This window comes from Vicugna pacos, chromosome 4 (genome assembly GCF_048564905.1).
Source record: "Vicugna pacos chromosome 4, VicPac4, whole genome shotgun sequence".
Classification (NCBI taxonomy): Eukaryota; Metazoa; Chordata; class Mammalia; order Artiodactyla; family Camelidae; genus Vicugna; species Vicugna pacos.
This window is the reverse complement of record NC_132990.1, coordinates 9,137,467-9,154,184: the sequence shown is the minus strand read 5'-3', so window position 1 is coordinate 9,154,184 and position 16,718 is coordinate 9,137,467. Positions and strand designations below refer to the sequence as shown.

At 35.1% G+C, this 16,718-nt stretch overlaps 1 protein-coding gene and 1 pseudogene across 1 annotated transcript in view; both read right to left on the bottom strand.

The window, feature by feature from the left end:
• The window catches only part of UBAP2 (ubiquitin associated protein 2), a 95,646-nt gene that overhangs the window by 33,701 nt on the left and 45,227 nt on the right, over window positions 1-16,718 (bottom strand). Inside the window, exons 5-8 of the mRNA XM_015249975.3 lie at window positions 15,700-15,853; window positions 13,927-14,004; window positions 5,971-6,025; window positions 4,305-4,408 (exon numbers count right to left, since the gene is read on the bottom strand). Of these exons, the coding sequence (XP_015105461.2) occupies window positions 4,305-4,408; window positions 5,971-6,025; window positions 13,927-14,004; window positions 15,700-15,853 (391 nt within the window). The remainder of the gene's footprint in view (window positions 1-4,304; window positions 4,409-5,970; window positions 6,026-13,926; window positions 14,005-15,699; window positions 15,854-16,718) is intronic.
• Window positions 3,255-3,432, bottom strand: LOC116279986 (U1 spliceosomal RNA; annotated as a pseudogene).

Here is a 16,718-nt window from a genome sequence, read left to right as displayed (position 1 = left end):
TTGTTTTTAGTACATTTATAAAGTAGTATTTTGACTATCTTTCAGTTTTTCTATCTTGGTTAATGTGAGTCTGACTCTTAAGGAATGCATTTGATTATTAACCTGTCCTAAAGTCAAGTTTCCTTTTTTTTTTAATTCGCACATATTTTATTGTTCTTTTTCTTTTCTTTTTTGTTCTGTTCTAACATATTTTTATTGAAGTACAGTCAGTTTACAATGTTGTGCCAAAAGTCAGGTTTCTGAGCCTTTAAGGCTGTGGGTTAGACTCAGAACTTTATTATCAACAAGACAACACCATTCTATGAGGACTCTAAGAAACAGCCAGCACCCCATCAGATGACAACATCTTTTAACTGTATTTTACATCAAACATGTGTTTTGCTTATCTAAATATTTCCCAGCAAGGAATCTGCTACTGTAAATGAGAATAAGGAGATGGAGGGGGAAGGGTTAAAGAAGGCAGGAGAAGGATGAATAAGAAGAAAGTAACACATCAGTTAATGGACTGATTTGACCTTCTGTTTCAAACATCTGATTTAAAAATAAGTAGAGGTTATAAAGCTGCTATAAACATCACAAGCAGGTTTTTGTGTGGGTATCTTTTCATTCCTCTTCAGTAAAAACCTAGGGTTGGGATTGTAAAATTGTACGGTAAATGTATACTTCCACACTAGGAATGTATGAGTTCAATTTACCACTCCATCTCCACTAATACTTGGTACTCTCAGTTTTCTTTTAAAACCATTTTAATAGAAGAAACTACTGGTGGTAACCTACTGTGGTTAATTTGTATTTCCCCAATGACCAATAATGATGAGCATATTTTTATGTTCTCACCCATGTATCTCCCTTTGTGAAGCATCTTTTGCTTCGTATCTTTTGCTCATATTTCATTAACTTTTAATTTTAAAATAATCATAGATTCACAAGAAGTTATCCTTCACCCATTCTTGCGCAATGACCAGACTACATCTAATTATAGTAAAATAGCAACAACAAAAAGACATAGACACAAAGTGTGTGCATAGTTCTATGTTAATTTTTTGTTCCAGTATTATAAATTTACCATGATAATCTTTTTTAAGTGTACAATTCATTGGCATTAAGTAATTTACAATGTTGTATAATCATCACCACCCATTTCCACAACTTTTTCATTTTTCATTCATTTTTAATTGCTCATTTATTTTATCAAGTTGCTTATTTTGTTATTAATGAGTTGTGAGAGTTCTTTATATATTCTATATATAAGTCCCTTTTCAAACAGAAGTTTTAAATAAGTATTTCCTCCAAACCACACCTTATTCTTTCACTTTAGTCTCTTCTGAGGAACTGTGTTTTTCTTTTGTGACTCATGCTTATCTCCTATGTGAGAAATCTTTGCCTAACCCAAGGTGGCTAAGATTTACCCTGTATTTTTTTTTTTAAGTTGTGCTTTCAGATTTCATGTGTAGAGCTATTATACACTTCTGGTTATCTTTTTATATAGAGTATAATGTATGCCACTGAACTGCCTTGAAACCTTTGTCCAAAAATCAATTAGCCTTGTATCTGTGGGTTTATTTCTAGATTTGTTATTATACAATTGATCTATCTCTACGCTTTTGCCGATTTCAAGTCTTGATTACTGTAGCTTTAGGTAACTTCTTAATATTAACAAGCGTGAGTCTTTGAATGTTGTTAGTTTTCAAAACTGTTTGTGCTACGTTCATTCCTATACTTTTCTATAAAAATTTTGGAATCAAGTCATCAATTTACACCAAAACACCTGCTAGGATTTTTACTAAATGTGTACCGAACCTGTATCATCAATGTGGGGAGAAATGACATGTCAATAATATTGAGTCTTCCAATTCATAAACACTGAGTACCTCCCCCTCTTTTGGGGTCATCTCTGTTACTTATCATCAAGCTATATAATTCTCAACATATAAATCTTGCACATACTGTCAGATTTACTTCATGTTTCTGTACTATCATTTATTATTCCTTCTTCAACCTCTCAAGATTTTTTTTATTGTAATACTTAATTATTCTTTATTTGGGGAGTGATTAGGTTTATTTATTTTTAGAAGAGGGCCTGGAGACTGAAGCCAGGACCTCGTGCATGCTAAGCATGTGCTCTACCACTTAAGCTATACCCTCCCCTCTCAACCTCTCAACTTTGTACTTTACTGATTTCATATTTTCCATTTTCTTTTTTTAACTGATTAAGATTTTATTCTATACTTTACATTTTCATAGGCAGAAATCTTATCTTACATATTATTAGACTTCTTAGGTATCTTGACTTTTCCATTTTCTCTTTGTTGATGGTTTACAGAAAATTACCTGTTAACTGAACTACCTAGCACCTTATTAATTTTAATAATTAATCTATATTCTTTTACATTATTGCCGAAATGACAGGTTTCTTCCTCCCTTTCCAATCCTTTTCTTTTTCATTCCTTAATTCAATGGTTAGGACCTCTGATACAGTGGTGAATAGAAATAATAAGAGTAATTCTCCTGTTTCTCTTCAGTTCAACTATATCTTTTCCCTTTTATTAAAAAAAAAAAGTAATAGTAGTGAGAGTAAACCCCTTGACTTTGCTACAGAGGAACAACATTCTATAAATTACTACTAACTGTAATGTTTGCTGTAACTTTTGCAGCAATCAGGAGTGGATGTTGGGTTTTGTCAAATGCCTTTCCTTACTGAAATTATAAGAATTTTCTCTTTTATTCTGCTAAAGGAGTGAATGATACTCACCTTTGTTACTGAGATATAACTCACATAGCATAAAATCTATCCTTTGAAGGCACAGTTAGTTTTTAGTATATTCACAAGTTGTACAACAATCACAACTATCTATTCCAGGACATTTTCATCACTCCAAAACACCTTGAACCCATTAGTAGTCACTCCCAGTTTCTCCCAAACATTCCCAGCCTCAGCAACCACCAATTTACATCTGTCTCTTATGTATTTGCCTAATGTAGAAAATTTTATCTATCTACTCATCCACTGAAAGACATCTGGGTTTTATATTAACCTATTTCTTCCATTCTATTGGGTATATATCTAGGAATTGTTTGATTTTTTTTAATGTTATACTTGAATACCAAGTATAAATTTTAACATGGCCATCATATACTATCCTTTTTCTAGTTTACTGAATTCTGTTTTTTTAATATTTTGGCTTAAATTTTTTATATACGTGTTGAAGAGTGAGATTAATCTGTAATTTCAAATGTTAGCAAAAAAATTATTGACAAAGCATCTTTCTTTTTTTTTTTTTTAAATGCAGCCCCCGCTACCACAAATTATGCAGTTGAGTTTCCCACATTTGGGGAAACTGCAGGGGTCAGTACATCCAGAGTGCAATGGATGAGCCTCGCCCTGGGAAAACCACCTTAGTGTTCATGGTATCTCCCCTCTCAGGTAAGTATGACAAAGAATCCTTTTATGATTTTTAATAGCTGTAGCATGAATTAATTATAATTATAATCTATTATCAAGATTCCTTTTCTTATTCCTACAATCAACTATATCTGTTTCTTCTCCTTGCCTTTATCAGTCTCACAATAAGCTTATCAATTTCACTAGTCTTTTCAAACTACAATTTTTATAACTTTTGTTGGTCCTCTCTATAGTATCTTTAATTTCTAGTTCACTGATTGTGCTTCTGTGATGGTGACACTGTCTTTTTTAGATATTTATTGAGCTATATCTTTGTATTTTGGGTTATAATTTATGAAGTGTCAAATTCTGTTTTATAAATATAATCACAACAATTAATATATACTATCATGAACAAATCCTCAAAAGAGCTCTATTAAATAAGCCAATTAACAAGGATTCATCCATGAATTTCAGGGAAAAAAAATAATCCTAAAATTACAAGATACAAAAAAGTCTGCAAAAGCAATTGCTGCCCCAAAGCTATCTCTCATCATCTACCTCTTTCGTCTGGCTAAATTTGTGTCCACTGTTAGGAATGGTAAGTACTTTCTGTTTCCAGTCTTCCACTAAGAAATTCTATATATCCCTGACACACTGAGAGTTGAGTGTGGGTTTGTACTGACTTACACACATAGAATACAGCCTCTTCCTCAGAGTGAGAAAGGGAAAAATCATATACCTTATCATCAATGAGATTTATAAATGAGAGACTTCGGAGGTTAAGAACCAACTAACAGTAGTCTCAGAGATAGGACAGCTGCTTGTTTTTCACTTCTCTCCATCAACGTTCTTTGATGTCATCTCTGTAAGTTAAGAGCTCAAACATTAAAACTCATCTCTGGCGAGAACAGACACTTACCAGTTCCCTCATCCGCACCATTCTGAGCAGCTTCCCAAACTACCGGTTTTGTCCCACACCCATCTATAGATGGAGAATCTGAATAGTCCGCAGGATTAAATGTCCTTGGTTTGAAATAAATAAAGAATAAATGCAAATGAAGCAATCACCAAAGTCACAGAATTAACTGTACATCATCTTCCCAGAAACAACCCCTAAGAACCAATGTAAGAAATTTCACCCCACCACCCCTTCTCCTATTTAGTTACAGTCAATTCTTCTAGCCATCAGAATGCAGATCTTCTGAAAAGCAGAAGCTGCCTAGGGATCTTCCATATACTCTTGTGTGCTGCCCCTACTTCCCCCTAAACTGTTGTCCTCTGCATCCTAAAGCACGTGTGGAGACCTGCAACAGTTCGAGGCAGGTTAAGGGCTCTAATGAAAAGCCCCTCGCCCCACTCCCCACCAAAAACCAAGTCTAGACTTAAACAGGCAACAGGTCTTTTCTTTCCAAGTCAGAATTCAAGTTTGGCTTTGAACCTTTTAAAATAGAAGAATATAATCCTTTTTGTTTAGAAATAATAATACAGATAAAAAGAAAACATTTTGTTTGGGACCTCTCTTTTTAATTAAAATCCTAAATACCCATGATTCAGAAGTCTAACTCGAGCCAAATTAAATACCATGCCTAAAATTTTTACAACAGAATTTAAAAAAAAAAATTCAGTATTATTGGGGTATCACTGACAAATAAAAGAATCACAAAAGAATTTTTTTTAATTAACAGCAAAATACACAAATAGTTTAAAGCTACTGGGTTGGGTTTACATGTTTAAATGTTCTGGCAAGTTTGCTTCCTGTGTTTTCATCTTCCCTTTGTCCACAGGGAGTTCATGCAGAAAAAACAGAGATGGCAGGAATCACCATCTGAAGGCAGTGACACCCAACAGTGGTGCCCTGATAGATACAGAGAGATAAAGGGCTTTTCCTGGAACTAATTCCTTTCTTTTCCTTTCCTTTCCTGACGGTCATCTACTTATGGCCTTTGTAAGATATTTAAAAACTTTTAATCAAAATCCAGGGGGAGCTAATGTTTTGAATAACAGCAAAAAGTGAAAGAACAACCAGAAATAATGAATAAATAACTATATAACCTATTTAATAATGATATACTTATTCTTCACTATTACAATTCAGGGTAAAAACGATCACTTTTCACAAATAAACATTGCATTTACTTACCATTCAAAGACAATTGCTGGATTTACCAACATAACTCTTAGGCAATGGTTTTCAACTGGGGTGGTTGTGCACCTCCCTCCCAGGGAACATTTGGCGAGGTCTGGAGACATTTTTGATTGTCACAACTTGAGGAGGGGTGCAACTGGCATCTAATAGGGAGAGGCCAGGGATGTTGCTAAACATCCTATAATGTCAAGGGAACCCCACCACCTGAACAAACTATTATCCAATCCAAAATATCAATAGATCTGGGGCTAGAAATTCTGCTCTAGGGCTTACTGCAATACAATTTTATTTATGCTATTTTGCTTTTACAATATTTTCTCTTTAAGCATAGAAAATATCTGACTCACCAGGATAAATAAATTGAGTATAAGACAGAGGAAGGAAAACAGTAACAACCAGAGAAGGTAGCAACTTCAAAAATAGGACGGTTAAGACTTACCCCATGCCTTGGGTTGAGAATCTTCCTGCCCCTCTCCCTCTTCCACGTCCAAATCCTTTCAATTAAAAAAAAAAAGTGTAAATGGTATTTACGTCCTTCACAACTATAATTCTACCAACTTCATCCAATATACACCACTACCCAACTACCCAAACATTACTGTCACTGTTCCCAACAGCATCAACATCCCCAACAGTGCACCCAATCTGCTGGTCTCTAATGACACGAATACCTATAGTTACTGATTTCAAAGTATAAGAAAGAATTTAGTTTTGCTTGTATGATATTTATCGTATGTAGCAGCTTAACATGGGCAGGTTATACTTAAAAATATATTCTAGGTCTTTTTAAATCAACTGGTGCAAACAGCATGACATCATAAGCGTCTACTAAAAAACAAAATGAGAACCAAAAAGAAGAAAACGCTAAGTAAACTGAAGGTACTATCATATACCATTTTTAATACTAGGACTTTTAACCAATGACCAAAATGGCAGTAAATAAGAGAGCAGACAAACAACAAGAAGAAATAGTTTTATTCAACAACTCTCCAGTTTTTCTTAATCAAATCCTAAAGTTTGAAGTAAAGACTGAAATGCAAGAGCTAAAACTATACAACTCTTAGAAGAAAATATAGAGCATAACCTTCACAACACTAAATTTGGTAATGATTTCTTGGATATAACACCAAAGACACAGGCAAGAAAAGGGAAAAGAGATATTAAACTGATGCATCAAAAGATACGAACAGAGTAAAAAGGCAACCTAAGAATATCTGCACATCATTCATTTGATAAGAGAGTAACATCAAGAATACATAAATAAATTCTACAACTCAACAACAATCGGATTCAAAAATAGACAAGGGGCTTAAATAGACATTTCTCCAAAAAAGATATACAAATGGCCAATAAGCATATGAAGAGACTCTCAACATCACTAATCATTACGGAAACCTGGCACTCATTACAGTGGAGAGAGAGAGAATAGAAAATAAGTGGTGGCAAGAATGCAGAGAAATTGAAGCCTTTGTGCATTATTTGAGGGGAATGTAAAATGCAATGTGGAAAACAGTATGGCAATTCCACTCTCCACCCCCTCCAAAAAAAAAAAGAATTATCATATGATTCTGCTATTCCACCTGTGGGTATATACCCAAGAAAATTCAAAAGTGGGGTCTTGAAGAGATATTTGTACACCCATGTTCATATTCATAGCAGACTTACTCACAATAGACAAGACAGAATCAATTCAAGTGTCCATCAATGAATGAATGGATAAATAAAACGTGGCATATACATAAAGTGTAATATTATTCAGCCTTAAAAAGGAAGGAAATTCTGACGCATGTTACAACATGGATGAACCTTAAGGACGTTTTGCTAATTGAAACAGACCAGTCACAAAAAGACAAGTATTTCATGATTCCACTTATATGACGTTACCTAAGAGTAGTCAAATTTAGAGAAAGGAGGTTGCCAGGGGATATATTAGCTATGCTAACGTAACTAAATGTATATTTAATCATGTATAACTAACTTATCCAGTAGTTCAAGTTAAACTATTAACATGGTCTTGACAAAAATCTACCCTATTTCTAGAGACAGGAAAACAGAAGGAAATGTCTTTAAAAGTGGAGGAACCCAATCTAAAAAAAAAAAAAAACACACAAAAACAAACGAACTTATTTATAAAACAGAAACAGACTCACAGACATAGAAAACAAACTTATGGTTACTGGGTGGGGTGAAGGGGTTGGAAGGGATAAATTGGGAGTTCAAGATTTGTAGACACTAACAAATATATATAAAATAGATAAACAACAAGTTCATACTGTATAGCACATGGAACAATATTCAATATCTTGTAGTAACATGGTGAAAAAGAATACAAAAACATATGTATGTTCATGTATGACTGAAGCACTGTGCTGTACACCAGAAATTGACACAACATTGTAAACTGACTATATTTCAACAAAAAAATATATAAAAGTGGAAGAATCCTAATCATGCATATCAGGGGCTACTGTCTATTTCAACACTGTCAAAAGGCAAAGGTTCACCATGGCCTACAGAAAGGTCAGAAACTCGGGTTTAAAAAAAAAAAAAAACTAGCTCTAAGAAGAAAGCTTTCCCCCACCTCTTTCCAAATGTAGGTACTGGGAATTGAACCAAGTACCTCACACAAGCTCAGCATGCGCTCTACCAACCGAGCAATACCCCCAGGAAGAAAGCTTTCAATGTACAAGTTTTGGCAAGACTACAACCCAAAATTTATGAATAAAGTAATTTAATCTTAAAGTTAGGGGGCAGGGGAATCACACAAGAAAACCAGTTCTCAGGATACATAATACTTAACTGTAAAAAAACAAACAGACTTTGGTATACCCATGCAATGGAGTATTATTTGGCTATAAAAAGAACTGAAGGACTGATATATGCTGGAACACTGTGCTGATATATGGCATAACACTGATGAACTTTTAAAACATTAAGCTAGGTCAATGAAGCCAGTCACAAAAGAGCACATACTGCAAGATTCCATCTGCATGTTATGTCCAGAACAGGCAAGTCTATAGAGACAGAAAGTAGATTACTACTTGTTTACTTCTGAGGTGAGGTGGGGTGATGAGGAAGATGGAGGAACTGGGAATTGACAGTTAAAGGGTACAGCGTTTTCTTTGTGAAAGGTGATGGAAATTCTGAAATTGATTATGGTGATGGTTACATAATTCTATAAATATACTAACATACACTGAATTATAAATTTAAATGAGTGAATTATAATATGTAAATTACATCAAGAATTTTTTGGCTATTATAAACACTGTTATCAATGAAGAAAGCAAAAGAAAAACACAACTTCTCTTAATATGTGGGTTCACGTGCACCCATTCAGTGGCATACTGTGTGACAAATGGCACCAACCACGGTTAAATATTAAGAATTTGTGGCAAATTCTTAAGAGATTCTGCTAAGAAATCATTAAAAAATATTTAACACTTGAGCCAGAAAGTAGGATGCGCATGAAACAAGAGAAAGGAATTTATAAAAGAAAAACATACCTTACGACCCAAAATTCAAGAAATCCTTCAAGTTCCCTGGAAAAAGTCAGGATCAACTACCTATCTCCATGTCTCCAGAGGGCAGTAGCTGCACCCAAGTATGAAACAAAAACAAGCCAAATATCTTCAGATTTTTAAAAAATCGAGCACATCTTCATGTAAATTTTAGCAAGATAACAAAATTGTTCTTTCCTATTCACCAGGCTACTAGTAATATTGTTTTCTCTGTATATACCATTCCCCTACACTGTTACCTGTTACAGATAACTGCTTTCATCTAAAAGCAGAATAAAGACTTGGGATCTTTTAATAAAGAAATACAAGATTAAAGGAGATGATCATAAAGAATAAACCAATGTTATGATAAATGCTATACCTTTACTCAGAAAGGTCTCTCTAGGAACTCTGTACTACATCTATGTTGAATTAATTGCTCAAGCTTTTAATGTTCCACATATATGTCTTACACTGAGAGCCAGAGTAGGAAAGATGCTCATTTCCCATGAAAAAAGCCGAAACTCAATAAACAGCTAACTTCCTCTGGTGGGGGGAAATCCTAGTAACAGACCTCTAGAGCTGAACATGTGTAACCTAAAGAAAAGTGAGTAGGGAGAGTGATTCTAATCTAAGACAGAAAGCAACCCCTTACCATCATCCCCAGGAGACTCTAAGGAGGGCACTGATAACAGCTAAAAGTGCCAGTAGCTGTGTGCTCCTGAATTTATCACTGCACACTCTGGGTCATGAAATTAAAGATCTTTATGTTCCTGACTAGTTCTAAAGTTCTTCGTTTAGGCAAAAGTCCCCAGATTTTCCAGGTTGGTCCAGTGATAAAGATGGTTGCTGTGCTGACTATGAGCAGCCCAACGTCCCAGAGGCCTGTTCAGCACTCACAGAGAGCAGGGCATCTCTCCGGTGCTTGTGTCACTGGGAGACTTAGGAGTTGGGCAAGTTGTGTCTTTCTGTCCCCAGGTCAGAGTATATCCACAAAGAGACAGGAATATGCCTTCCCCAACCCCAAAGCAGAATAATGAGTTACATGACAATAGCAAAATGCCCCTGGGATTCACAGAGGAACAAAGCATAGAGTCTACACTCATATCCCTCTTTTTAGCTTTTCTTCAGCTGGTCTGATTATAAATGTGTCAATTATTTCAAGAAAGAATTAATGGATTCTAACATGAATGAGTAAAAGTCTGATGGGGAAAAAGGTTATTTAAACAGTCTCAGAATACTGCCCCCCCCAAAATATGTATTAATTACAAAGGAGGGAGTAATCTTCCTTAAGAAAGCAAACCTAACATCACTAGCAATAGGACAAAACTGTATTGTGTACCCTCCAATATGATGTACTGAGGAGGACAGCTGTTCTCATTCTGCGGCATTCCTGCCAAAAGCAGACAACATGAATCTAATCATGAGGAAACTTCTCAGATTGTTAATGAAGGACATTTCTACACAAGAGTCCACATGCATCCAAAGGGCCGAGGCCATGAAAGACAAAGACTATTCCAGATCAATGAACTGTTCTGGATTGAAGGACACTGAAAGAGACAATGGGAACTAAACACAGTGTGTGATCCTGGATTAGAACCTGAACCAGATTATCTTTTAAGCTTATAAAGAACATTAGCAGGATAACTGGAAATGTTTAAATAAGGCCTGTACATTGTATCAATAGTAATTTCTTGATTTTATCATTTAAGGTAGCTCTGTGAGAGAATATATTTTTAGGAGTTACACGCTAAAATATTAAGGGGTAAAATGGCATGTTTGAAATTTATATGCAAAGGTTTCAGAAAAAAATAATGTACATACAGAGAGAAAAATGATAAAGCAAATGTAGTAAAATATTAAAGTTTGGGGATTTTGTAAACATCATGTAAAATTCTGCTGTATTTTTTTTATTTCAAAGTAAAATGTTAAAGCCGCACCCTGAGCACGTCTGTGTATATTTCATATTCCAGTAAGTACTACTTATTCTGTGAAAAATCCAAGTTGCTTTCCATGTTTACCCTAGCTAAGATGTTCCTTCTCCACAGAACGTTTCTACACAGATTTTCATATGCTTTCTTCCTCCTCACCTTAAATCCATCTCCTCAGAAACTTCCCTAGGTCAACCTAAAGGAGACCCTACTGACAACTGACTGCACCACCAATCATTTTCTTAAGTGAACAGTGCTTTACTTGACTGTCTCTTCTCCTTCCACTGAGGATGTAAGGGATCACATCTTATCTGCAGTGGTATCTTCAACAATCTAACAAGTACCTAAATATCAGTTGTTGCATTTAATGCTGATATGTAACCTCAATTTCATAAACATGGACTCTTTTAGGGGCGTAATAATGTCACTATTCAATTACCAAAAATAACATAGCTGTTTAGCAACTAATTTAAGAGCACTACATTTTGTAAAATACTTTTTATACCAGGACCCGAGAAGGCATTGCAGAAAATTCAAAAATTAAAACTAGAATGTTAGCACATGGCAGTGCTCAACAATTACTTTTCAATTATATTATATAGGCCATACTCACAGATCATTTAGTTTTCAAAGTAGAAGAGCTTTTGGGTGGCTAAATACAAAACAGTGAAGTATGTTAAGGTAAGGAGTGAGAAAGCTTTGGTAGTTATTTTTCACGCATTATTTTTCTTCCATTCAAAAGGAAATCACTCCCCTGCAACCTCAAGTATTATTATCTTACCAGACTCAATCACACCAAAAGACAAAAACAATACACACATGATGCCAAACCATGCATCAATTAACAAGGTTAAGAAACTCATAGGAATAAAAGCGGAGAGTGGCTTGACTGTAACTTCTTACACAACAGTAAACAGTTTCATCCTGGAACACAGAATTATACTTAATTTTTTACTAACTAGCATGGCACATGACAAAGAACTTTACCTAGAATACTCCAAATCTCACAGATTTGTAACATGATTTCAATATAAACTCAGGATTAAGTGAGTACTACTCAGGAACTCTTCCAGTTATGCAGTAGATACGGAATTTGGCCGTTATTTATGAAGTATTTTGCACACAAAACCCAGTATCATTTGATGGCCAAGTACCTCTGAATGGTCAACATTTATAAAGTTCCAAAGGTTTTTGCACCAACTACCAGGTACACTTTCCAAAAAGCAAAGACCAGGACACTGAATACCGCCTGGCACAACTCCAGTTCTCCTCTGAAGGGGCTATTGTTTTCTCACAAAAACACACATCTCACAAGATACCCTTCTGCAAACTTTAAATGAAAAATTATCAGTGTCACGCTGATTCTTACTCCTCTGAATACAGAGAAGACATTCAGGGAAAGGTATACAAAAATTGGCATATAAAAGGAACTTAATTTTACTTCATTTGCAACAGTTTCTACTTTTCATACTGTAAAATATACTCCCATTTTATTTGTATGATTTTAATGTAATACAGATATTAAATTCTTAATATAAATTACCCTCAAACTATATATTAGCATATTAAATTCATGCTATTTCATAATACTTTTTAAGCCAACACTGTGTAGATAAGGAGGAAAGGGGCAATTTTACTAAAATTAAAATTAAGGAAAGGGGCAATTCAGTAAAATTTAACATTTTAGCTAATTTAATCACAAGTGTAGATTAGTGTTCAGAGGGACAGTCAGCAACACGTGCCCACAAGTATGGTCAAAATGTATAGTGTATGTAAGGTAAATAGTAATGCATAAATTTTGTTTGGATCCTGATTCAAAGAAATCAATTATGAAAAGACATAAATAACGAGAGAAATTTATGTATAGATTAAGTATTAGATAAAAAAGTTAAGTGTGAAAATAAGCATTATGTTTACATGTGAAAGCATCTACATTTTTCAGGTGTTTCCTACAGTAATTAGGAGTAAACTGACCCCAAAAATCTACTTTAAATTATTTCTGCAGCAAGAAAGGGAGAAAAGAGATATATAAAGCATAAATGGCTAAAATCCTTAAGCGTTACTGATTAAACATGAAGGGACACAGGGTTCGTTTAAATATTGTCTCCACTTTTCTCTATGTTTGAAATTCATCACAATAAAAAAAAGGCTAGAAAAGGGAATTATAACTAAAATCTGTTAGAAAATTACAATCTTATTTTTCACTGTGCCTGGCAAATTAGTACATAATTTTGCCCTTTTCTGATCTCTGAAAATCATTTACCTTTGGCCCATATAGAAGTTTAGTAAATGACAGCCTGATGAACAGCCAAGGAAGTCGACAGTATATGTACCACCTGCATTATTTCTACCCTTAATATTTCTGATTAAAAAAAATTCGGCCCCAAACACTCAGCTGGAGAACATTCACAACTGCATTCAACAACGTATCAAACAAAACGTCAGTTAATTCAGGTAGCTTCTCCACTGAACCCAAACAAGGTCTGCCTATACATCAGGTATCTTGATTTAGTAACTGTGAGGAAATTCACTTACAACTCTAAAGTATGTGGAACTACATTCTTGAAGAGGCATCCGAAATTAATAATTGTTAAGAAATGATCACAAACAGAAACACTGGGCATGGTAATCAAGGGGCAAATAATTTTAATCTTAAAACCATTTATCACATGGGTAAAACACAGATGTTAAAGTCCAATATAGGAGAATTTAATAATGACTTTTTGGTCAGAGCTTCAAGTTTTAAAGTATACCTATAAAGGGCCTTCTCCGCTCATTTGAAAACCACCTAGGTTTCCTCAAAATTACATAATCCAAAAACACTTCATTCATAGGCATCAGCAAAGGAATCAAAAGATTTCAGATCAATCATTCTTTCAGAGTACACTGCCGTGACCTGGTGCTCTAAGTGCATCCGGCCTCCTTCCCATCACAAGCATCACCTTCTCCCTTATTCTGTCTTACCTCTACCACGAGCTCGCTTTCCACGGTCTGAAGGCTTGTCCCCTTGATTGCAGTCAATTCCATTCTCTTCACCCCTAACTAAGGAAGAAAAGAGGACCCCTTGTACATAATTGTACCAAATAGCTATTAAAAACAAGGACAAAAAGAGTTTTTTTAAATCGTTAAAATTTAAGCAAAGGGTATGGAAAACAAGAAAAACAAAACCAGAGTGGCTCAGAAAGTGAGCGACAGCTTAATTCATAGGTGAAAATTCAAAAAGAAACTAAAATGACATACCACTTTTTATTTTTTCTGTTTGGACTTGCCCTCCCCTAAAGTAAGTCGGCTTCCAAAACTTATCTTTGTTGTGCAACTATACACCACAAAATTTGCTCATTGGTTAAGTTCAAAGCCTGGAAAGGCATAGAACAGCAAAAGAGCGAGACCAAGGAAATACTGAGTTCTTGAGGAAATTATTGTTAGAGGTTCTTCCAGGGTGCTCTTCAGAAGATGCCAACACAGTCTTTTCTTCTCCTCAACTCTATATAATGTCAACTCGACATTAATGACTCTATAGAATACAGAACTATTATGAACAATACTGGCACAACTTGCTCCCTTCATCTCTTTCAGGGCTTAACTCCATGAATTGTGAGGCCATCCTTGGCCACCCCATTAAAGTTTGCCAAACCCTTAACCATAATTCCCATCTCTCTGCTTTCATTTTTCTCCACAGCATTATTTCTTCATAACACCATTAAAATATTGTATTAATATGCAACATGTTACTTCTCTTTACTGTTTCATCTCTCTCCACCTCCAATGAAAGATGTTTTTGTTCACTGCTGTATGCCTATCAGAATATCTGCTACACTGTACTCAATAAGTGTCTGTGTAATAAATAAACTAGCAAAAGTCTACAAGGGGATATGGTAATGATATATATTTATTCATTCATAATTTAGCTACTTTGGTACGTCTGCAAGGCAGGTAGTGTTGTTTTGCATGAATAATATCAAAACCTGAGTCGAATGGAAAGTACTTATCTCATCTCAGCACAAAAAAAAAAAAAAAAAAAGGAGCAAGACCTCTGAATTCTGCCCACCCCATCCCCAAGCATCCACGTTTGTGTGTGTCCACGTCTGTACAGATGTGCACACAGGAACGTTCCTGGTTTCTAGCCAGGAGCCATTTCAATGCCCAAGTCTGGCAGAAATTCATGGAATGCTCAGTGTGGAAATGAAACATAGCCCATCTCCCTTGAGGGGCGTCACAGCACCACAGCTAAGAATGTGGGAGCTGCCACCACTTTGCAGGGTCTGTGTCTTTGCTCTAAGTCCCTGGACAAACAAATAGAGACCTCGGACGCAAAAAAAAAAAAAAAAAAAAAAAGTACTGAGAAAACCTTCCCTATTCAACAATTTTCCTTTTAATCTAACTCTTGCCCATACCACAAGTATCTGTTAAGTGGAGAAGAATAAAACAGCTTTATCTACCAGCAAATGAAAAATCTCCTTTAAAATTAGAGGGTGCACTTGATTCACAACAGAAGGCAGTCTTAAGACACACAACACAACTACCCTCCTACAGTCCAGGTCAATGCTAACATGAAATTGCATCAGTGAGAGTTCTAATGAATTACTCCGTTGGAGCTCATTACTAAGTGTTAACTATAATAATAAATACTGCATTGAGGGCGTGGATTTATGGCCATTCATAGGACTACTTTTTCAGCTTTTTAGAATGCATGAAAATTTTCATAATACAAAGTTGAGGAGAAAGGTCTGTACTTACACTCTCTCCCACGATTGCCACCTCTTCCTTTCCGGTTGTTGTTTCCACGCCCACGACTCACTTCTCTCTCACTTCTCTTCTCTCTATTCTCTTTGTTTTCCGAACTCTCTTTTCCAAAATTCTTCTTCTTCCCTCCTACAGTCTCCCAAGAAGTCTACCAAAAATAATAGTGTTTATTCAGAGTTGTCTCTTGAAATGTATACAATCATCAAGAGGGTGTCCATTTATCTTTCAAACTAATTACCCACGCCTTACATTGCCTACCATTTTAATTCTTTTCCACATATGTATCGTATCTTCTGATGATAAAGACAGCAAACCTCTTGCTAAGTTTCTGTTGCTGTATAGAGCAAAAAGATTACAGCAACTAGCTGAACTGACAACATACATGCCCACCATAGAGCCTTTTCCTATGCTGTTTTTAAGAATAATGTATATATTGTTTCCCCAAGCTCCCACTCTATGCCACACCCACCTACCTCAGTAGTAGGTCTTAAACCTATTAATGTATAGAATAGCTCAATGACTATAAAATTACATAAGATGATTCCCTGAAATCTCAGGAGTACAACTTTTCCCCATTCAGTTATCCAAGGTAACCATCTTGAAAAATTAATGGTTGAGATATTTTGGCTTAGTTTTTTTTTTCCTAAAGATGCCCAAAATTTCAACTTCAAAGGCCTGTTCTAATGATAGTTCAAATGATTTATATCACCTCCCTTTTTCTGCAAATCAAATCAAATCACACATATAAAAATTGTTGAGGAAAGAATGAGACACTATGTTCTTGTGGGTAAAAATGTATTGAGATTTCCATCAGGGTATGTTACTGGGAAATTCCAAAACTGGCCCATTTGTTTCTATTTACTTTAATTCACAAGGGATTTGAAGTGAGCTGATTCCAAACTAAGAGCTATTTTAAACCTTAAAAAGAAGCTTAAGAAAAACATTTTACCCAAATAAATGTGAGCACTGGAAATTAATAAAATTAGAGATACAGATGAATTATTTCTAAATTG